Source organism: Stegodyphus dumicola, chromosome X1, assembly GCF_044657685.1.
Source record: "Stegodyphus dumicola isolate Sdum_Otavi_A_Nest chromosome X1, ASM4465768v1".
Classification (NCBI taxonomy): Eukaryota; Metazoa; Arthropoda; class Arachnida; order Araneae; family Eresidae; genus Stegodyphus; species Stegodyphus dumicola.
The window spans coordinates 65,263,480-65,286,356 of NC_140780.1; the positions used below are offsets into that span (position 1 = coordinate 65,263,480).

Genomic DNA, 22,877 nt, shown 5'->3' on the forward strand with positions numbered 1-22,877 from the left:
ATTCTGAACACATTATACATTTTTTTGTTTTCTTTTGTTCTAACCTTTCACAAAAATTTTTGCATATGCAACATTCTGAAAATTACTGGGCATTGTACATTAAATATAATTTTTCAGTTTCGTTTTTAAGTAGTTATTTCTTTAAATGGGTTTTGTGCGCAATTTTTTGAAAAAGTAACTAACAGCTATTTGTAATTGATCTTATTAATAGAAAACTAAGATAGAGACTCAAACACAACTCTTGTAGAGATGAAAAATTTATTTTATTTTAAAAAGAATTCTTTCAAATTAAACGATTGTAGGAGCTGTACAATTGCGACCAATATAATATCCGGCCTTTCATAAGAATATCTACATATATACAAAGAATAGGATATTGCATGTAATTCAGACAGATGTATCAGTTTATGTCTTATCAAGGCTTATATTATTATGCATATTTCCTCGAACTTTCATACAAAGTTTTCACATGTAGGATTTTCTCTTATACAAAACTTTAAACAACAAATACTACCTTGAAAATTTTACTTAAATTCTTCAAACTGAAATAAGTAAGTAAATATAATTTAATTTTAAAATCTCCGGATACATGTACACACACATAGTATATATATATATTTATAAAAGGCACCAACAATTAAATTGGTAAGTACGCAACATAATAATAAATACACAGGTGTTTACTAGGAAAAGATTTTCACGTTATGGGTATTATCTAAAATACTACAAGAAATTGTGAATATGGGTTTCAAAATATTTAACCATTCGAATACAAATAAACGTAAAAAGAGATTACCACTAAATAAATAAAGGGAAACTATAAGAATTTAACTATTATGATCATTTTGCCAAATAAATAAACTGCCATCAAAAAAAATAGTGGTTGTAACTATTAAATTTTAGATTTAAAAATAGAAAGGATTTGCACAGTAAAGAAATGAAGATGCTTCATGTTTTCTTTATTTAATAACATTTATGCAAATAATATTAATTCTTCAATAACACTTTTAGTGTTTTTCAAAATTATCGAAAATATCATTGTCACCATAAAAGTTGCTTGTGAGATTTTAAATCATACTGATCCTAACTTAATAGTGTTAAAATGTTTTTAATTCTCAGATTATGAAGAAAAACAAGTTAAAATCTTATCTAAAGGGCTGTGTTTTTTACCCAATTAATTTTTAGCCAACCAGCGGACGAGCGGTTAAGTCGCTGAACACTGGTAGTTCGGTCCGAGGTTCGAATATCGCAAACGGGCTGGCTGCATGGGTGTTTTCGTGGTTTTCCCCATGTGTGCTTTGCCATAATTAAATACACCACCAATTAATTTTTAAAGTAGAATTCAGAAGCGAAGTTTGCAAACAGTATTCTTTTTTAAACTTTTGTTTTAATTTCCTGAGCTAAATTTTACTAACACGTTCCTACAGTATGTCCGGAAAGTCCCTAGATTCTTATATCATTTCTACAATTTGCCGTTTTAAATTAATTAAATTACTTTATGGGTCAACGCGGCACATAACTTAAATGCTCAACTATGTTTTCTTGATAATATTTATTCATAGCGAATTCATAGTTTTATTTGCGAAATTCTTTATATAGTAGATTGGAAAATGAGTTTTACATTCAAGAATGTCTACCATGGCTTCATGTAATTCTGACTTCCCCCTCCGAATATATCGTTATATGCTATTTTTAAGAGGTAGGTTAACGAGCCTCGCTGCGTAACCAACGTTAAGTCGGATAATAAAGCTTTGAAATATGAAGTTCAACACTTGAGATGCTGGAAGTTAGGTTTATGTGATTACGGCAAAGTCTTGAGGGCTATCTGCTTAAAGGAAGGGATTCTTCGTAGAGGACTTTTTAAGGGAAATTGGCTCGTATACACGTTACACATGGGAAAAAGCACGAAAACTCCCATGGAGCCAGGCAGTTCGAGGGATTTGAACCTCTGTCCGAAGTACCAGTGTTCAGGGACTTTACCGCTCGGCCTCTGGTGGGCTTGAGATGCTGGAAAGAATGGCATAAATTATATGGAGCAAAATAAACTTATGTTTCCGAGGTTGTGAAGACGCATAAATTTACGTTTCCAGTATGAGGATTTACATACAGATTTCTGGATACCTAGCTAACTGTGTTCGTTACATTACATTATAAGAATATATGGTACGAGGTGTAGGGACTAAGGACGCATTGAACTATGATCGAAACTAACTTGTTTAAAAATATCTTATTGAGTTCTTTCTTAAACTTAACTTTTCAGAAATGCCACTCTTTTGAATGTGAAAGTAATTCGTTTCCTTATTAATGTGAAGTTAATATTTCTCTTTTATCTTTCAGTAATTGAAAAATAATTCCTATTAAAGTATTTGTTTTCAAGAGAAACAAGATTTTAACTATTAAATAATTAAAAACTATCACATTTACATAATTCTAATAAAAAATATTTTGATTATCAAGCACTGTATTCCTTCTTTTACTGCTCCTTAATACTTTACTAGCAGTACGATATCATTCTCTAGAGAAAAGAAATCCAGATGTCAGATGTTTTAAAAGCCAAACAGCATGTAAATAGTGACTTAAAAAAGATGTTAACATGCATAATAAACCTTGCAGAATATACGAAAATTAAGAAAACTGCTTAGTAATTTATAGTTATTCAACGCCATGTTTCGAAAAAAATCAAAGTCTTTTTTTTTAATCTATAAAACTCTTTCGGCAAACAGAGAAAATTTGTTTAGTTCCGACAGATTAATTGTATATATAAATTTGCACTAAAGAGGAAAAAAATTGTGATAAAGACATATTTAACCTTCCCTAAACGAAATTAAGCAAGGGCATAATTTGATAACACACTTATGAAACCTCCTATATTGCATATTAAACACTTTTTTAACAATCTCATAATTTTATAGCTCATATTCTTTTATTTAAATTAAATAAAACTGAAAACTATAGTTTCGACCGTATTAGTTCCTTCACATCCTAAAATGAGTAAATATCAGTTTATTTACGTTTTGACTTTGTTAGGTAAGAAACAAACAATAAACTTTTTTTAAACAATTTCTGAAAAAGGCTCTGTAAAGTTTAATATATAATAATAAATGACAGAAAAATTAAATTTCAATTCTCAAAGGAGTACTTGATATTCATTTTCCTTTCACTCCTGTGCATTATAAACAACTTTGTGAAATTAAATTCAGTTTATATTATTCTATATATATATATATTCAAATAGGTGTTATATACTGCTTAGCTTAATAAGAAACATTTAAAATCACGGTAAGGAAATGTCCCATTTTATACCTGCTTATAAAGTAATCAAAATTTTTACAGATTTTGTTTTATGTTATTATTATTGTTCTACGAAATAAATACAGTTACTATAAATTTAAACTGAAAGGAGTTTTGGGTTTAATATGAAATATTTTAGAAATATTATAACTTAAGAGATATATTTCTAATTAAACTAACTAGAAGGAAATACATACATATTATTTCTTATCTGTGATGATACTAACATGACATAAATTTGCAGTTTATTTTTTTAAAGAATTAACGAATTTCACATTTGAAAGGAGCGGCTATGATGAACAAGAATAGAGTTAGTTTAGCATAAAAATAAATCTGTAAGAGCTTATTGAAAGTCTTTTCAACACCAAGAAAACGTGCTGCTGTAATCTTTTAAAATGCTGACTTCTTCCTGAAGTGTATATTAAAAGCAGACTGAATCGTGTGTGACGCAAAGAAAGTCTGATATACCAACAAATCAGCGATGTCGAGTAATTAAATAACAGAAATTAATAATAGTAGATGACATGGAATGTCATTAGTTGCTACATTTAAAACAATAAAACTTTCAGGGAAGATCACCGAAGAGTTAAGAACACAAGATTTCTTTAATTGCTGTAGCTAACAAAACCTCCAAATATTTTAACTTGAAAGAGACATTTTTATCATTTGTATAGGAAAAATGTCCTTATGACGTAGCTGAGAAAAATATTTAAAAGTTACAGATATGGTAATGTTATGATTAGCCTTGATAGCTGCCTTCAGTACCATTATACTGCCACACTGAATTTTCGAAATTCATTTACGATTGCAGATTTCCCTTGAAGAGTTTTACAAGTTCTGAATTACAACATTGTTTTTAAACAAGTAACGATTTAAAACAAAGTAAAATGCTTTTTAAACATTTATTTGATGAATTCACCGCATAAATTCATTATCATGTATGTCCCAAAGGATGGAAATAAGGATGTGATGGCTGAAGAACTTGATATGGCAGCGCAGCAGGTAGGTAAGGTAGCTGACCTCCATAAAGTATACTAGCTGTACTAGGGTAACCTGATGTCGAACCATAAGTGCTGGTCAGTGTAGAGCTTTGTGATGGCGGTATAGTAGGACTATTAGCGTCCATGCCAGGATTTTGCTTTTTCCACTTAGTTCTCCTGTTTTGAAACCAAATCTTAACTTGAGTTTCAGTGAGCCTTAACGATAATGCCAAGTTCAGGCGTTCACATACAGAGAGGTATCGCGTCGTCTTAAACTTATTCTCTAAAGCTACCAGTTGCTCATATGTGAAAGCAGTTCGAGCACGGCGTGGTTTTCCAGCTTTGCTGCTGTCAGCTCCTGATTTTTTTTTCTTGTTATTGCCCATAGAAATTTTGTTTCCTATTTTTTCGTCTCCACTGGCAGTGATATCCGACATATTGCTTCCCGTGTTTCGGTGTTCTTCTCTCGAACATGCTGAGTTACTTTCTATTAGGTCTTCTGTTGTAGAATCAGCTCCATTTATATTCACTGAAACAAAAAATCAAGATCAGAAACAGAACATTTTATTTAAACATAGCTACTAAATTTATTTGCTTGAATGAAATATTCATTTGTTTGGCGTTTTCGACTAACAGGTAAACAAAGAAATAGAATACAATTGATTGAATTCTAGAAGTAAATATGCTGCATAAAAAAAGGACCAGTTTTAATCTGTAATTTCCTATTTTGTTTATAAATAGTAAACATATTATAACTAAAACTAACATAGTAAACATAATCGTTTCATAACATTTCCAAGCCGTTATGAATTTTAAATGCATTAAACGATTTTTAAGTGAACTGAAAGCTGTGATGGAAATTTTAATATTTGTGACATAATAGCCAGTAATTCACCTTTATATTTTGGATAATTACTTGCTTCACTAGTTGGATTAGGCTTAATACATTGGATGGCAAAAGTATCACACAAATGTTTTCAGCATGAAGCCTTCAAATTGTTAGTCCATTATGTACATTTTTACCTCATAGGCCATAATTTCGGATTTAAGTCCATATCTGTTTGTGTGTGTGCGAGGTTTGGTTTATTAGATTATGACAAAGCACTCGAGGGTCATTTGCCTAAGGAAAGAGTTGCCTTTGTTGAAGATTTTTAAGGTAAACGTACCCATGGGAAAAAACACGAAAACGTCCATGCATCCAGCCCGTTCGCGAGATTTCGAACGAGGACGGAACGAACTACCAGTGTTTCGCGACTTTACCGCTCGGCCGCTGTTGGGTCGTTTGTGTGTGTGAGAAAGAGAAAGAATATTCAACTCCTTTTCTTGGCCGTTTTCGGTTTTGATTAATGAAAGTTGATTGGTTTCTTGAATGTCCAAACAGAAGCATAACTGAGTTCATATAGAACCTTGTTTTAGTAACTTGTGTTATGATAAGAATACAATGAAATAATTTCTGTAAAATTGAGCTTTATTTTGACATTTTGGAGACGACGGCAGCAGGGAGAAGTGAAGAATTTCCTGAAAAAGTATTCGTAAACTATGTTTCAAAAGTCAGTCATGAAAAACAAAAATTTTGAATATACGATTTATATATTTGTGAACTTGCCATATGGATTTTCTGTATTGTCAAGAAATACGCGCTTGAAATTTTATTTACCGATAAGTTTAGTTAAATAGCTGAATGCTTCATAAAAATTTAAAATATTGTTCACATGCTCTACTGTAGTTCATATCCTTCTTGATTGCACACATATCTGTCCCTTTTTAAGAGACAGATTGGAAAAACTGAGAGTCTTGAAATTTTCAAAAGTTCACTCTGTGCTTGGCTGGAGTCGAACACTAGTAACTAACAAAATGTGTTATTCTATACATTACAGTAGAACACGGAAGGACTACCTTAAGCCTTTGCAACATAAATTAGAAACTAATATCTTACATCCCAGTTTAATAAAACAGGCATATATTGTTGAATAGCAGTAAATACGAGTGAGCAACAAGGGGACAGTACATCTTTAAAATGATCAAAAAATCGATTTTTTGAATTTTATTGTATTTGGTAGAGCATTTTGTTCTGAATAATTTATACCATACTTTTACTTCTCCGATAATTATTTGTCGAGTTATAAAGGAAAATATGAACCTCACTTGACGGTTTTTGATTGAAATGCCCTGAGTCAGCCGCCATGACAGTTTGTTTACATTTTGAAGTCGCACTGCACTCATCCTAACTTTGGCGTTGCATGCAAAGCCTGATTTTTTTTAATCTTAAGCCTTATTTTTTTAAAAATTTTAATTGATTGCCGATTTTTTTAAATTTTAATTGATTTAATTGATTTTAATTTTAATTGATATTTGAAACTCTAAATCATAGATTATCATCTGTGTTCATGATTGAATATGTGGGTTGTAAAAAACTGAATTCTTTCAGAAATTGTCCTATGATGGGAGCAAAATCAAATGTGCCTGAAGTAAACAGGAGGTTTATTTATGCTATGAGATGTATTGGCCAAGGTCTGTCTGGAATGAAGAATTTCTGTGGTGCAATGGATTTGCCCCTAACCTGTCCAGAAATGTGCATACCATAAATCATTGAAAAATATTGCCCGTTGTGTGAAAGACGTTGCTGAGTTATCAATGTTAAAAGCTGCAAAGCAAGAAATTAAAATGACAGGACAGTCACAGCTTACCATCAGTGGTGACGGATCGTGGAAAACTCAAGGCCACTCGTTGAAAATTGGAATAACTAGTGTAATTGGCATTGAAACTGGAAAAGTACTAGATCTTGAAGTATTGTCTTCGTACTGTAAAGTGTGTGAATGGAGTAAAAAAATAGAAATGCTAAAGAATTTGAGAATTGGAAAAGGAGCCATGATATTGACTGGGCGAAAAATCATTTTGGATCAGCTGGGAAAATGGAAGTTGTTGGTATGTTACGAATATTTACTCGTTCTGAAGAAAAGTTTAGTGCTCAGTACATAAACTATAATGGGGATGGCGATACTAAAACATTTCTTAAACTTAAAAAGAACAATGTTTATGGGCCTAATATTGAATTAAATAAAGTAGAATGTGTAGGTCATGTATAAAAAAAGAATGGGAAGTAGATTACGAGAATTGAAGCACTTTATGAGAGGAAAAAAGCTGGAGGATAGTAAATCATTGGGTGGAAAAGGGCGTTTAACCGATAAATTTATTGATCAAGTAACTATGTATTATGGACAAGCTATACGAAATAACAAAGACTGAGTTATGGATATGCGGAAAGCTATCTGGCCGATTTATTACCATACGCGTTCAACTGATGATGAGCCATTCTATGATTTTTGCCCACAAGGAAGTGTGTCTTGGTGCAAGTACCAAAATGCCAAAGCAACTGAAAAATTGAATGATTTTAAACATAAAAATGTAATGGCTGCCGCTTGGTGGTCGAACACTGAATCCCTCAATTCTGTTATATGGAAATTCTGTCCAAAGACAAGTAGTTCAAGCAAAGTAATTGCTGATATAGCTGCAAATGAAACAGTTGTAGGATTTAAGAGGGCACAGGACCTTTGGGCTCGTCAAAACGACCATAAAAATACTCAAACTCGAAAACACAAAAACTCATATTATATAATTAAAACGTTATACATTTTTTACTTTATACCTTAAATAGATTTGGAAATGAAATAAATAAATGAAATGAACATTGTAAATTAAAAATTTAAAAATGTACACAAGAGACATGTAAATAAAAATTGTCAAATGTTGCGAGCATCATAAATTTGAAAATATTGCATATAGAAAACAATTTTTGATAAAAATGTATTCGAAATACATTAACCTCTAATGTAAAATCAAAATATGTAAAAAAATCAAATCTTAAATTTGAAAAATTATGAAAACATTTTTAAATTTTAAAAATATGTAATTTTTTTATCACTTTTTGAAGGTAAATATATGTATATATATTGATATATGTAAATTTTTTGGTTTTAGCATGCAGAGTAACAACAGTAGCATAAACACTTAAATTTTTATAGGCGTAGCATATATGATTTGATAATAAGACTGCGCGCAAACTTGAAAATTATCAATTTGAGAAAATCGAATTTAAAGATACAATATCACTTTTCTCTAATGTATATTTTTCAAAACACATTTAAAATGCACCAGAAGCATAAACTACTCCTTCATTTTGCTTACGAAGCTCATCAGCTTCCTTTTTTTTCCCTTCTGGTAATTCGAGCCTCTAAAGTATTGCCCTGGGCTCGTTTCTGTGCGAATTTAATACGAATTCTATTTGTTTCTGCCGCAAATGCTACACAGTTAGCTCCAGGTATACATTCTAGTTCTTTCATGACGAACAGCGTTGCCTGTTTTCCATCATTAAAGTTGGCTACTGCTAAATTTGCAGAAATTTCTACAATTTTCCTACTATTGTTTGTTGTTTTCGGACAAAACGTCCAGATCAATGAATTTAGTGACTCGTTCACATTTTGCGTTCGACCACCAATGCATCTCTTTAGCAAGTCTGGGTGGGACAAATCTTTAAATACGGGTTTTATAGCATCCATAACTGCTATAGGAACTGAATTTTTGTGTTTAAAGTTTTCATTTGTGCCATTTACAACTGCTCTTTTGTATGCGCACCAAGAATCAACACCGTCGGGGCAAAAGTCATGAGTTATTTCATTATCATTTGAACGTTTATGGTACCAAATAGCCCATATCGCTTTTTGCATATCATGGTAATTGTCAGAATACTTCCTAATGGCATTACCATAATATGATGTAATTTGATCTATCAGCACATCCGTAAGTCGACCTTTACCGCTAAGAGGTTTCTTGTCATACAGTTTCTTGCCACGGAATTCTTGTTTTAATTTAATACTGCACGCATCTTTTACTATTTGTGTATTATTAAATAAATTTACAGTGTATTTTTAATCAGATGTTCTTTCATAAGAATTTTTATAGCATGATACGGTTCTCATTGGGGTAGATTGCATAGTTATGATCTCACTTTGTTTTCAGAGAATTTTTTAATGTAATTTTGGATATGCTACAAGCTTTCTCGTATAATGTTCATGCTTTAAAACATCTTTAAAATCAAACTTTTTTCTCATATATTTCCCGAAATGTTGACTTGTATGTTTATAATTAAAAAGTATCTTAAGATATTGGATTGAATGTTGAAACATCCTTATGAGAAAGAAAAAAAATTGGCTTTTGCTTCAATAGGATTCCATATAAAATCATGTATGTAAATCAAAATTTTATTTAAATTAATATGTTTATGAATTTTGTTATGAAATATCACATATATCTTTTTAATATTTAAGCAGTATAAATCAGTCTAATTAATTTAAGTAATACAAATTAATGTAATAGTATGTATTGTACAAAGAGTTTAAATATTTTTAAAAGAAAAAAAAAAGAAGAATGTGTAAATTAATTGAATAATAAGCATCTATAAACTATATTCATGTTATTATATGGAATGATATAGATGATATATTGTAATATCAGTGAGTTGTAGAAACTTATTTAAGTTTATTATGTTTATTTTTGTGGATAACACATCAGAGTCTACAATAATAATGTTCCATTATTAATATTTAAAAAATTCAAATGACAACTTTTTGCAGACGTGAAATAATAATTTCAACTTGCTAATCAGTATCTTATAATATCGTAATGACTCGCAGGATTTTCATTGCTTAATATTGTGTATTTTTAATCAGATGTATTAAGAGTGTATTTTTAATCAGATGTATTAAGAGTGTATTTTTAATCAGATTTTTTTTCATAAGAATTTTTTGGAGCATGATATGATGCTCAATCGAATTGATTGCATGGTTATGATCTTGCTTTTTTTAAGAGAATTTGAAATATATTTTTGGATATTCTGTGTAATGTTTTTGCTATAAAACATCTTTAGAATGAATCTTTTTTTCAATATGTAGACAAAACTTAAGATATACTTTTAATATATTAATAAGATTTATGTATTACACTTAATGTTCACATGTGTATTTATTATAAAAAAGCATCTTAGGATTTCTGATTGAATCTTGAAAATTCTTTATGGGAATAAAGAAAAGAAAGAGTTCATTTTGCTTCAATATCATTGCACCGAAAAACAATTATAAATCAATATTTTATTATATTAGAATCAATGAGTTCATATTAATTTTATTATGAAATACTATATATGTTTGTTTAGTATTCAAGCAGTATAAATCAGTTTTCATAATTTAAGCAATATAAAATCATTTGAGAGCCTTAACATATTTTTTCTTTTTATTACAAAATGAAAACATCTCATGTTTAGTTCATTACATATGTTATATTTTCATTGATATTAACATACCGTATAGTTTTCATAAATAATTTTATGCCCATTTTATTTCCGTATAAAAATTCAGGTATGTTTCAGTTTATTTAAATCAGCTCTGCTAAATTTACAATATCATTCGAATCTTATTTTTATTTTCTGTTTGATAAATCGGTAGAACGGTATTTAGTATTTAAATATCATTACGATATAACATAGTACGTTATTAATCCTAAAATTCGAAATATTAGTTGTAAAAATTAATTTCACTTGACTTTTGTTTTTGAAATAAAACGCTGCGTACGACATGAATGAAACAGTCGCCTGCGCCTACCGTGGGAACGATCGCCTTCGATTGTGACGTCACAAATCGGTGGAGCAGGCCTGTAGATATCTAGTTGGCCTTGGTCTGGTGCACGAATTTATTCATGGAATATATATATATATATATATATATATATATGTCATTAAGACAGGATAAAAGAGTAATACATCTGCTGCTAGAAATAAGTCACTGGAAATGCTTATAAATTAGAGGTTAGAATACATTTTAACATTATCAACCGGTAGATTGAAATCAAGTTTCTGTAGCACATTTTCCATTAAGGATGAATGTCTCATTAATTTTAAAATCATCATCCAATTTATAGTTTTAACAGTAAATGTGATATGATATAAAGATTTGCAACAAAAGTAGTGAAGCTGCATCTGCAGTGAAAGCAGTTCCCTACTATTACGAATTTATTGAAGCGCATATTCATTAGCTGAATCCCCATGTTGATTTCAACAGTCATTAATAAGCGATTATTTGAAGTGAACTACAGATGCAATTTACAAACTCTTGATTAGCTAAGTTGGTAGCAAACGTAAATTTAACTTTAAGAATGCCACTAAAACCGCTTAAGGGATAATAAGTGTGCTATTCCGACGTCTTGAACATTAATTAATAATGCATTTTTGATGAGGCGAATTCGATGGTTATCACTGGTAATTCTAAGAAGGAAAAATTAGAGCTGAAAGCTCCGATGGGACGTCAGCATTAATGCTGGCAGTGGAATAAATAATTTTCATAATTTGTGGCTTATATAATCACAAAATATCTTAGCTAATTATTGCAGCCCTTTTTTAATTCTTCTGCTGGTCCTGTTGTTAAATCGCCCTGAATAAATGAGACATTAAGCATAAAACATTTAGTTGTTCTGTTGTTTTACGTAAAATTATTAAAAGTTGTCTTTCATTTTCAATGTCTTTTCTTTTATACCATGGAGTAACAGGCGCTTAAATTCAGATGCTCGAGGAAAAAACTTCAAATTCAGATGATCGTCAAACAATTGTAAATATCCAAAAGCTCAAAATATATTGCAAACTATGAATTTGTAAAAGTTATTAGCCTATTACATAAAATATATTGCAGACTACCCTTTGGTAGAAAAATGGTGTATACGCAAACAACAAATATTTAGCTCAAAGCATACAAACATAAAAAAGCAACCAAATGTAATCAAGTATGATAGAGGGTTTAGGTAGGGGTCTTTTAATCGTGTAAAAGCTAGCGAGGCTATATGCTTCAAGGAAGAAATACCCCCACAAAAAACTTCTAAGGAAGCTGACTTATAAGGTATTTCTCCCGCCTTCTTAGCATGCCTTCGTGGTGTAATGGTCAGCATACTCGGCACGTATTCGAGAGGTTCGTGGTTCGAGTTCCGGCGAGGGCACTTTTTTTTTTCATGACTCTTGCTTCAAATTAACTTAATGTCTCTACAGTGGCGCCCGAATTAAAAAAAAAAAAGGTTGTGGATGATGATTCTCCACCACCAGGATTTGGCGAGTGGGTCCCCTAATTCCCCAGTCGCCCTTTAAAAGGGGGAGTATATAAGGTATTTCCCCCGCATTCTTAGCATACCTTCGAGGTGTAATGGTCAGCACACTCGGCGCGTATTCAAGAGGTCCGTGGTTCGAGTTACGGGGAAGGCATTGCTCATTTTTCCTGACTCTTGCTTCAAATTAACCTAATGTCTCTACAGACTAACTGATTAGCTTTTATATTACACACGAGGAGAACCACCCACAATCCCTTCAACGCCGGATATAACTCGAACAAATTATCTACGTTTCTGAGCTTTCACCTAAAGAGTGTTAATCAGATGAAGGGTTTGCGAAGAATTTAACTGTGCCAATAAAATATCACATATAAATTAATTTTAAGCACCATGGTGAATATCAAAATCAAATTCTAAGACAAATGATGAATTTCAGTTAACACGAAGGGATTATAACATGACTGTGCATTATTATGAGGCCGTAAATTCGTACCCCCCAATTAAAGCAGCAAACATGTAATAATAATTATGCGCAAATTTTAATAATTTCTCACATTCATTGCAGGCAGGTGAGTGACCAAACAATATAAAATTAACTCCTTAGGTCATATTCGCGCCAACTGTTCAACATTAGGCAGCCGGTTTCGGATCATACTTGCAGCAGCAGAGTAGCGCAACTAAACTGTATACATTGGCGAAACGAATGATATTCGACATGAGATATGAAAGAAGTTACGCGATATCTTTTTCATTTACCATTTTGTCCTGCTAATGACATGCAGTAAGCTCATATATAACAAAAAGACCTACATTTATTTCCTAGAATTTATCAAGTTTTCAAGCGTTGCTTTCATCAGAATCTTTTCTTTCTCAGAAGTTCATTTGCTTGAAACATGTTGCCATTGACAGCGGCTTTTTCCACACATTTATTTATTTGGTACAGGCCTCCAAAAATTTCCTTATTGCTATCCTAAAAGTCATTCTGCTACTAGAAATAATTATGACAAGATGTAATCGTAATTTCCTTTCATCGTTCTATCAATTATAAAATTGTTCATATTTCCCACAAGCTCAACTTTCAGGTTATTCTCTCACCTATGATTAAAAGTCGTTGTTTAGTTCTTAAATGTCCCATTTCTGATGTTAAATTCTTCAGATTTATAGAATTATGGTTTAACATATATCGGAAAAACTAAAAGAGCTCTAAAATTTCTCACATTACGTTAAAAGAGTGTTGAAATTTCTTATGATCGTAGAATATAAATGCTATGCTTATGAAAAGCAGAAATAAACAGGTCTACGATACCTGATCATAGATGGTCAATAAGCTATAATTATTGACTATGATTCTGAGAAAAATATCCATAAACTTCTTCAGTGGCTGAACGTATTGTCTTGCAGCCCTTCACGTTTACAAAAATTTAACCTTTTTAGTTAATGACGTTAGTAGCGGTAAGTAGAAGTTCATCAGAGGTGCTGGGGCTGGGGCCTTTGTTGTCACTCAGGGGCATGGTCAGCGATGTCACAGGTGCAACATGCAACGTCATGCAAGACGTCACGAATCCGGATGGGGTTTTTAGGGTGCTGGTTAAGATGAGTTGTAGACTTCCTACTGCTTTTAGTTCAGTTTCACATTTGAATTTAGTTTTAAAAAACTGGTCATGGATCAATAGGATTTTTGCCACGTTTCGAGCTGTAGAACCCCATTTTATCACTACTCACGTTAATTTTAGTTTAGCGCTTCCCAACGCTTTCAAAATGCTAGTATCATAGTTTTCTTTCAGTCTTATTACTCGTTTGTTCGGCACATGGCGCTGCATTTGTTTCACTTTTGCTTCGACACAAAATAGGTATCGCTTCTCTCTCCTTTGGTCCGCGACTCAAATATTTTCTTTAAGAAAAGGACCTACGTCCGATCGCCCTTGAAATCGACAGAATTTAACTTAAAATCTATGTCAGTCTATGGGTGCTTTTTGCCTAATTTTAAAATTTATATTTGTGCGTTTCTCTTTAAGAAACTCTCAACTTTTTCCGAATTCGTCTCCTTATTTTCTTAGTAATATATTGTTTTCCTATATTAAGACTTATTAACGGTAATAATAATAATAAATATCTTTGATGAATAAAATTTTAGTTAAGAATGGATTTTTAATAAATTACAGCCATACGTAAATAGTGATCGCAGGAGATAAAATCAAAAATTTCGCCATGGATTTGATGAATATTTAATGTGCATTTGAAAATATAGTCTCGTATGATTAATATTTTAAAAAAATTGCATAAAATAGAATTTCATTTTATTACACAAGTTAAATAAAAAGGAATCAAATCTACGCAATTTAAAGCACTTTTATGAATGCAGAAAGTTAATAGCTCTCAGGTTAAAAAAAGATTTTGACAGTGAAATGGTGTTGAACATTGATTGGCTGTTAATAAAATGACATTTATCTCTGGAACAGTATTTACAATGTGCATAAATGCAAAATAATTGGCTTTCATATATTTTTACAATACTTTTAGCCAGTTTTACATAATCAGAAGCATTAAATGAATGCTGTATTTAAAAAAAAAAAAAAAAAAAAAAAGAATCCTGCGACATAAAGATAATATAATCCTATGGTATAAAAATAATATACGTATGATTTAATAAATAATTAACTAAATGAATAAGTTAACAAATCCATTTAACGACTGAGAGTTGATAGCACATCACTAGATGGTAGCTGAAAAGAAGGAAAACGTGACAACGTATTTCTTAATAGCAAAATTTTCTGCAAAAAGAAATGATACTTTTTTGCGGAGGAAAAAAATATTTTAATTTAGTTTAACTTGTCAAAGATTCATTCAAAATTTATAAAATTAGCTTTAAAAAGATAATGATAAATAAAAACGCATTGATATGAAAGTAGCCAAGTAATTGAGTTTATTATTCTTTGCTAAAACAGCATTATGTTATCTGCTGCAGTTCCTAAAATCGCTTTGGTAAGAATATTCCTTCAGCCCAATTCTTAAACATAGGATGGTAAAGGTTTTAGAGCAGCTCGATTTTCACAAAACTAAAACGTCATTATCTTTTTCATTCATCTCTAATAAGTCCACCGCACCATTCAGGTCTCAATTACTTGAGTTAAAAGGACGGCAATTACGTAACACTTAGTTGATTTATAACCCTAATCGCTGAAACATTCAAGTTGACAGCCGGCAGCGGTTGAAAGCTGTGGCCACCTAAGACGCGATCGGGAATCTCCCTCTCCTACGATGCTGAACTGGAAATACACTTAAATGAGAGATTGGTTGGAAGATAAGAGCGGCTTAGGGTGAGAGAAAAAAAAGATTCCCGTGACTAATTAGTTTGCTTGGAGTTTTGGAGCTTATTTTTAGGCAGATCCCCGAGCTGAAGGAGCATGCATTGTGAAGACGGCGAAAACTGCTTAATTGTTGTGAAAACTAACGACACAAATTAGAAATACTTTTTTTTTTTTTTTCCCCACACGCCGGTGTGCTATAGCACTTGTTTCAAGCAATGCATTTTGATGACTTATGAATATATAAAACATGTACAGATCATCACGAAGTTTCGTAACTAAGCAATTTTGAAAAGTTCAAAAGAAAATATGTTTAGTTACGTTTAAAATAAGCAACTTTACTTTAAAAGGTATGCCTAGGCAAAATGAAAGGCTATTTTTCAACGATCGTTTGTTCCGAAATAAGAAAACTTAATAACTTTAAGCCTATAACATTATATTTATTTTTAATTATGTTGTTTAGGTACATGTATTGGGTAAATAAATAAACTAATTAACTAGCTATATAAATAAAGCTGTGATTCCTAATGCCGTCAATATCTGCGGAAAAGTAAAACTTGGGTGGGGCGGAGACAGTTACATTCATCTTGGCTATTTATTTAAATTGCATCTAAGTCCAAGTGCATCCGAGTGTGCCACCATTACACTACGAAGGCGTGCTGAGAAGAAGGAGAAAATACCTTATATACTCCCCCTTTTAAAGGGCGACTGGGAATTAGGTGACCCAGTCGCCACATTCTGGCGGGTCCGAATTGTGTCCACCACCTTTTTCAGTTCGAGAGTCACTGTAGAGTCATTAGGTTATTTTTCGATAGGAGACGTGAAGAAAGAGCAACGCCCTTGCCGGGAATCGAACTTAGTCCTCTCGAATACGCTCCGAGTATGTTTTCGTTACACCACGATGGCATACTGGATGCAGGGAGAAAATACCTTATAAAATGATGTTTCTTCTTTTTTTTTTTTATATTATTCTCACTGTTTCTCGACTGACCACTTGCTGTCGTCATAATGAATGGCAAAATCCCTAGGCAAATTACCCATTTAAGGAGGTGAGAAAGGTGTCTGTCCATCTTCTTTCACAATATGTAACATGGAAAAGAGGATCGCTTAGGACAGAAAAACGAAGATTTTGGTATAGCCGTATCGTGGGGCTCAGACACGAATCCTGGAGAAGGCACACATGTTTGCAAGTGTCTGTGCGGCATGGGGCACTTAAAATACTGAACAGCTGAATGTTTTTCAAGTAATTTGGTGGCTGGAAAATGGAACATTAGGGAAGTGGGTTTTTTTCCCCAAACTCGAATCTGGACAACGGGATCCTGATCGGAGTGGTATGGCCACTCGAGCGGCCGACAGGCTTTATGATTAATGAACCAGAAAACAATAGTACTACATTTTACATGTCGTAATTTAAAAACCATGTTATTTTAAATTACAAAATACTAAATTTAGAAATGCTAACTTAAATTAGAAAATGCGTATAGAAAAATAAGAGATTAAACTAAATATTATTTACAAAATCCACAAAATAACGAGAGATGGTATAACAGCAGACTACGTAGAGAAGGAAAGGCATGGTTGACAAAATGCATTCCCGGGTCTTTTCTGTTCAGTTACAGCTAAAGAAGATAAACTGCAGTAAATGCCGCAAAGAAACTGTTTTTAAAAAAGGAGCAACACGAATGAATGCTTCAGCTTTTTGCTTGGTAACACAGCACTCCATTCAATGTCCTTTTTACTTTAACGGTTGCCCAGCAACTTTAACACGCAGCTTTTGAATAACTAAAATAAAAATAATCTATCATAGTATATAGTTGGACAAGGATACCTTGGAGGCTACTTTCGAAATACATAAATTGATAGGTGTGTAGTTTCCCAAATGATTCTAACCTTTCTCAAGAGAGGCGAAAATCATTAGATGAAAAGGTACTGATTTATATTTTTAGGGGTTTTACGTTCTGTATGAATGCTTGCTGTGAGGCTCTTATCAAACATTTAGCTCTCTATTATTCAAAAAAAAAAATTTTCTGGCGTATGGTGAGATGAAGGTATTAAAAACAAACGGAAGAGAAAAGGGAAACTGTTTTTAAACGCATTATGATATAGAAACTCTTGATATTAAAGTTACATTTAGTCGGCTCATATAGTATTCGAAAAAAAGCTATATGCTTTTCGAATGTTTTACGAATTCCTATAATTTTATTTAAAACGTTATACTACCAAACTGCAGTACAGGATCCTAGAAGAAAAAATACAGAGATTAAATTTCCTATTCTCAGGTGCAAAATTTAAACCGGCCTTTCTATACATTACCGTTATGTAAAAACTTTACGTAAGAATAACTTTCATTGTAATTTCCTTTATTTATAATATACTTCAAAAATATACATATCAGATACATAAAATAAGAAATAAGGTACAATCCTTAGTAATAGATAAACAATATACAATTCTTACAGAGAAGTCTTTTTATTTTTTCCTTACTGCGAAAATATGCGAAGTCAGAATACAGTATAAAATATTGCAATGGAAGGGAGAAATAACGGAACATCCGTGCAAAGAACAAAGTTATATTAAAATACGAAATAGATAGAAATATTACTGGGGTATACATTTCCTGTTTCAATATGTTCAAGTTTTATTAGTGCAAAGAATATTCAAAATTTTATCTCGTAATAGATAAAGAAATATATTTAAGAAAAACAATAAACATTCTTTTTAATTACGCTTATTTGAACACTATTTAAACTCTCATGTACATATAACTATAAAAACATAACCATAATAGCATATAATCAAAATTCGCAATATATCAATGTAGCATACAATCGTAGTTACGAGAAAAATATATGTGGGAATGCTCTTTCCTCGTAGCACATAATTTCTGAGTAGTTTATAATTCTCATTTTGCGATTAACTTTCAGATACTATTACCCTTATCATTTACGTGTAGCTTATATAGGTACTGAATATATTAATCTTGCCTGTTCTTTGTTACTGGAGTAAGGTTTTTCATCTACCCCGTCTCCAAGCAAATAACTGAAAAATCAGTGATTTGATTATTACTAAATTCTTAATGCAACAATTCAGTATATACTGATAACAAATAAAAGCCATCCTTTTTTATAAAATGAGTATACTTTTATGCGTTTGAAAAGTCAGGAGGCATTTAGTATATGCTGCAATATGGAAATCGTATCAGCTCTTTTTTTTTTTAATTCCCATAACGGCTATCGTGATTAATCCGATAGGTGTTGAATAATTTAAACTCTAACTTGCCGTACATCAATTGAATAATTACTTAGAATACATGACAATGGATAGTGTTTGAGGAGAATTTGAAATTCATATCGCTATTAGTTTAGTGACATACTAAAATCCAGAGTTGTGCCATTCTCTAATACAATGAAATTACAATAATTGCAACTAAATAGAGTTTCAGAACTTCAATTTGTGTACGAGCTTTTAATTTACTATTCCAAACTTTTCAATCACAACTTTTAGTTACTAATTTAATGGTTTATGTACTTATAGTATATTAAAAGGAAAACTTCGAATTCCCTATTAAAACGTACACGCACACGGAAAATATAATTATGGCTAGAATCCCTACCAGAATGCTGACCAGGTAGCATCTGATGAGTAGATAGCTAGAAAATATTTTGCTACAAGTAGTGTAAAGAGTTAAAATGTTAAATACTTTCTTATATCAGTTTTAAAATTTGAAAATAAAAATTGCACAGATTATTAAAATGTTAAGCAAAATCTTTTCTGAGTTTTTATGCTCTTGTAATTTTTAAATACAATACAAATCTGTGTAATTCTTGGTCAAATTTCTCTTTCTTTAATCATAATTCTTAATATTTTAGAAAAAACATTATAACAAAGGCTCCTTTTAATTTATAAATTGTCCAGAAATCTTCTGTAACCGAATCAGATAAGCATGCTAGAATTCAGTTACATTTAAATGATACTCGTATCTAAGTATGAAACAGATTATACTTCTGTATCCAATAAATTATTACCACTGTGTAAAACTTTTGATTTAAGATCTGCAATTAATCCAAAAAATATTTCCCAGTATACTCTTCAGATTTTCATTAGAATCTTTTATGTGTAAAAGAAATCGTGAATAGGATATTCTTTAAAATGTATTGGGGCCCACCAGCGGCCGAGCGGTAAAGTCGCTGAACACTGGTAGTACGGTCCAAGGTTCGAATCCCGCGAACGGGCTGGCTGCATGGGTGTTTTCGTGGTTTTCCCCATGTGTAACGTGTATACGAGCCAGTTTTCCTTAGAAAGTCCTCCACGGAAGGCTTCCCTCCCCTTAGGCAGATAGCCCTAGTGTGCTTTGCCATAGTTAAATACACCACGAACACACCAACACCAGTGTTCCTTGTTTCAGAGATTAATATATTTTATCCTTTCCTAAGGAGTGGAAATGTGATGTATAAGATCACCATATCAGATGAGTGGAATTTCGAGGTCCATCTGAAAATAAAGGCATTGGACAAAAGTTCCTTTAGACCTTGTTTAAATGAGACCTTATTGTTAACTCTTATTTAACTTTAACTCGTGCTTACGGATGATTAGATGGAAATATCATAAAATGTTATCAGATATAATCAGATATAGACGCATATCTTTGGTTTTTATCATAGTCATGCTTTAAAATAAGACAGTCTTTCGTATAAATTCTAGATCTGCAACTTACTCTTTAAATCCAAACAGGCGGAAAGCATAACGGAAGTCTACTTATTTGCGTGTATGCAATTTCCAGTTAAGAAACTCAAAGAAATGTAAAGCAAGCATTCTGAAGATAAAAGCGATTGTTACGAGGGCTAAATTATTATATTAATTTTAAAAGCGTTTTGGGGACTATACAGACATTTGCTTCAGCTTTTTTACTGTTTAAAGCTTAACAAAAGTTGTGCGTCTTTAGCTTATTATCTTTTATAAAAGGTTAAGTTCTATTATTTATTTATTTAGAAATAATTGTCATTTCAAAAGAAAAATGAATGAATTAGATACAAATGGTCGAAAACAATGAAAGCTTTAACAGTGAGAGGTCGATGCTCCCCCCTACACACTATAAAACAATTTCTCATGCAGTTGTCACCGTGAACAGAAGAAACACATATAACAGTTTCCAATCATATTTCACTAATTAGAGAATTTTTAATCTTATCGAAAGACATTACTAATGCGAGTTTAATCTCCATGCATCAGTTAATCCAAATCAGTATCAGAAAAACTTAAAGATTTTTGCTAATATAAACACTCTTCTGCCCGCTATAAAACAATCCGTCATGCAGGCTCACACGTGAACAAAAGAAACACATGTAACTGTTTCCAATCATATTTCACTAATTACAGAATTTTTATCTTATCGAAAGACATTAGCAATGCGATTTAATTTTCATTGCATCAGTTAATCAGAAAAACCCTCTTAAAGATTTTCGCTAAAATAAACGCTTTTACACAATTAGAAAAGAAATATTTTAATTTCCATAAAACTATTCATTTGGAAGATAAGTAATTCAAATGCATGATCATATAATTGAGCTTGAAAACTAAATTTTAACTAGAAAATTACTGATTAATTTCTGTATGTGTATCAAAACAAGAACGGAATATGATCACTGCATTTTTTAAAATTTGAACACATTTGGGGGAAAATATTAAAATTGAATCAGGGGAATGATTTTAAATTTACATTATTTCGAATGAATATGATGCATACTAGCGCGTTAAGAAAAGATGCTCACGTGATTGATCTCTTTGTCATTAGTAGTGTATTTTAATTATTTGAGAAATTTGTTTTTATAGTTAATATGATTAACTGAATTAAGATCACATGATGCAATATAATAGAGTAATTTGACTTACAAATTTCAAAAGTTCTATAAATGAATTCATCAATTATATTTCTGTCTGGAAAGCTACAACACTGAGCTGTTCAAATAAAATATTCCATGTAAGATTTTACGAAATTTTAAGCTGAAAAATATTATTGTCTTTTGATTCGTTCTCCCTATTTTTACATCTTATTTCTATTTTATATTTTATAACCTTTATTTTTTTTTCTGTAGAAATTTTTATAGGGAATGATAATACACAAAAACCTTTATTGCACTAGACACTTTTATTTACTTCTAAAACTAAAAATAAGAATTATCGCAAGTCAGTGTATTATTGGTTATTAATTTAAGATATATACACTTATTTAATGAATTTAATAGCTTAAGGTAAGTACTAAAAATTATACATTTTTACTTAGCTAAGTTTATTAAAAATAGGGATTATTTAATTTAATTTTTCTACAATGAATTTGGGAGATAATAAACCTTCTTCAAAGTAACTTCGAAATTGTGGTTCTGGAAATATTATTTTAGAGAAGTTTAAAGAGCTTAATGCTAAATCATATAAATTAATATTACATCTTGAAAATATTACTCGCTTCTGTAACTACAATGTACAAACAAATTTCTTTCTTTCAACTTATTTCTAGAATTAGCAGAGGTGCAAATGGCAGTTCGGTTTAGTATTAATTACAGATATCAGGCAGATTAAAAACTGATATTATGTCATGAGACATAAGATTTTACACTTTCACAGACACACACAAATGTATGTACACATTGAATAAACTAAATATTAATGCGAAAAGCGATAACAATATTTTTGGAAGAAAAAGACTGAAATTTGCCTCAAATCTGAAATTTTTCAAGGCTCCGGCTTATGATTCATATTTATGAATCAAATTCACGAAAAGAGGTGAATAATCCCAAAACATTTACTGTTTATTTTATTTAGAATATCACTAGCACAAATCTTCTCCCCTTACTACCTGCAGAGGAGTGTCTTTTCTCCAGTTTCCCCACTGTTTTCCTAGTCTCAGTCTCACGTATCAGATGGAGGGAATACATATATCACCTAATTTTCATTCAGTTATCATTAAAAATAATCCGTGAACGTAAGAAAATTCTTTTATATATATATAGATATGTTTCTATACAGTGTGTTTCAGAAAGGCTATTATTAAGAATTTATATTATTCTATTAAGAATTTATTACTAGTTATCACGCAAACGATTATTCTGTACTACGATACGTAATATACGGCATTAGAAACATCTTTTATGAATTAAAATTATTTGCA

General features: G+C 31.3%; 1 protein-coding gene across 1 annotated transcript in view; it reads right to left on the bottom strand.

Annotated features, from left to right (window-relative positions):
• Window positions 1-249: 249 nt before the first annotated feature.
• The window catches only part of LOC118181450 (NK1 transcription factor-related protein 1-like), a 67,400-nt gene continuing 44,772 nt past the window's right edge, over window positions 250-22,877 (bottom strand). The window contains exon 2 of the mRNA XM_035350605.2: window positions 250-4,800. Coding sequence (XP_035206496.2) covers window positions 4,226-4,800 — 575 coding nt within the window. The 3' untranslated portion in view covers window positions 250-4,225. The remainder of the gene's footprint in view (window positions 4,801-22,877) is intronic.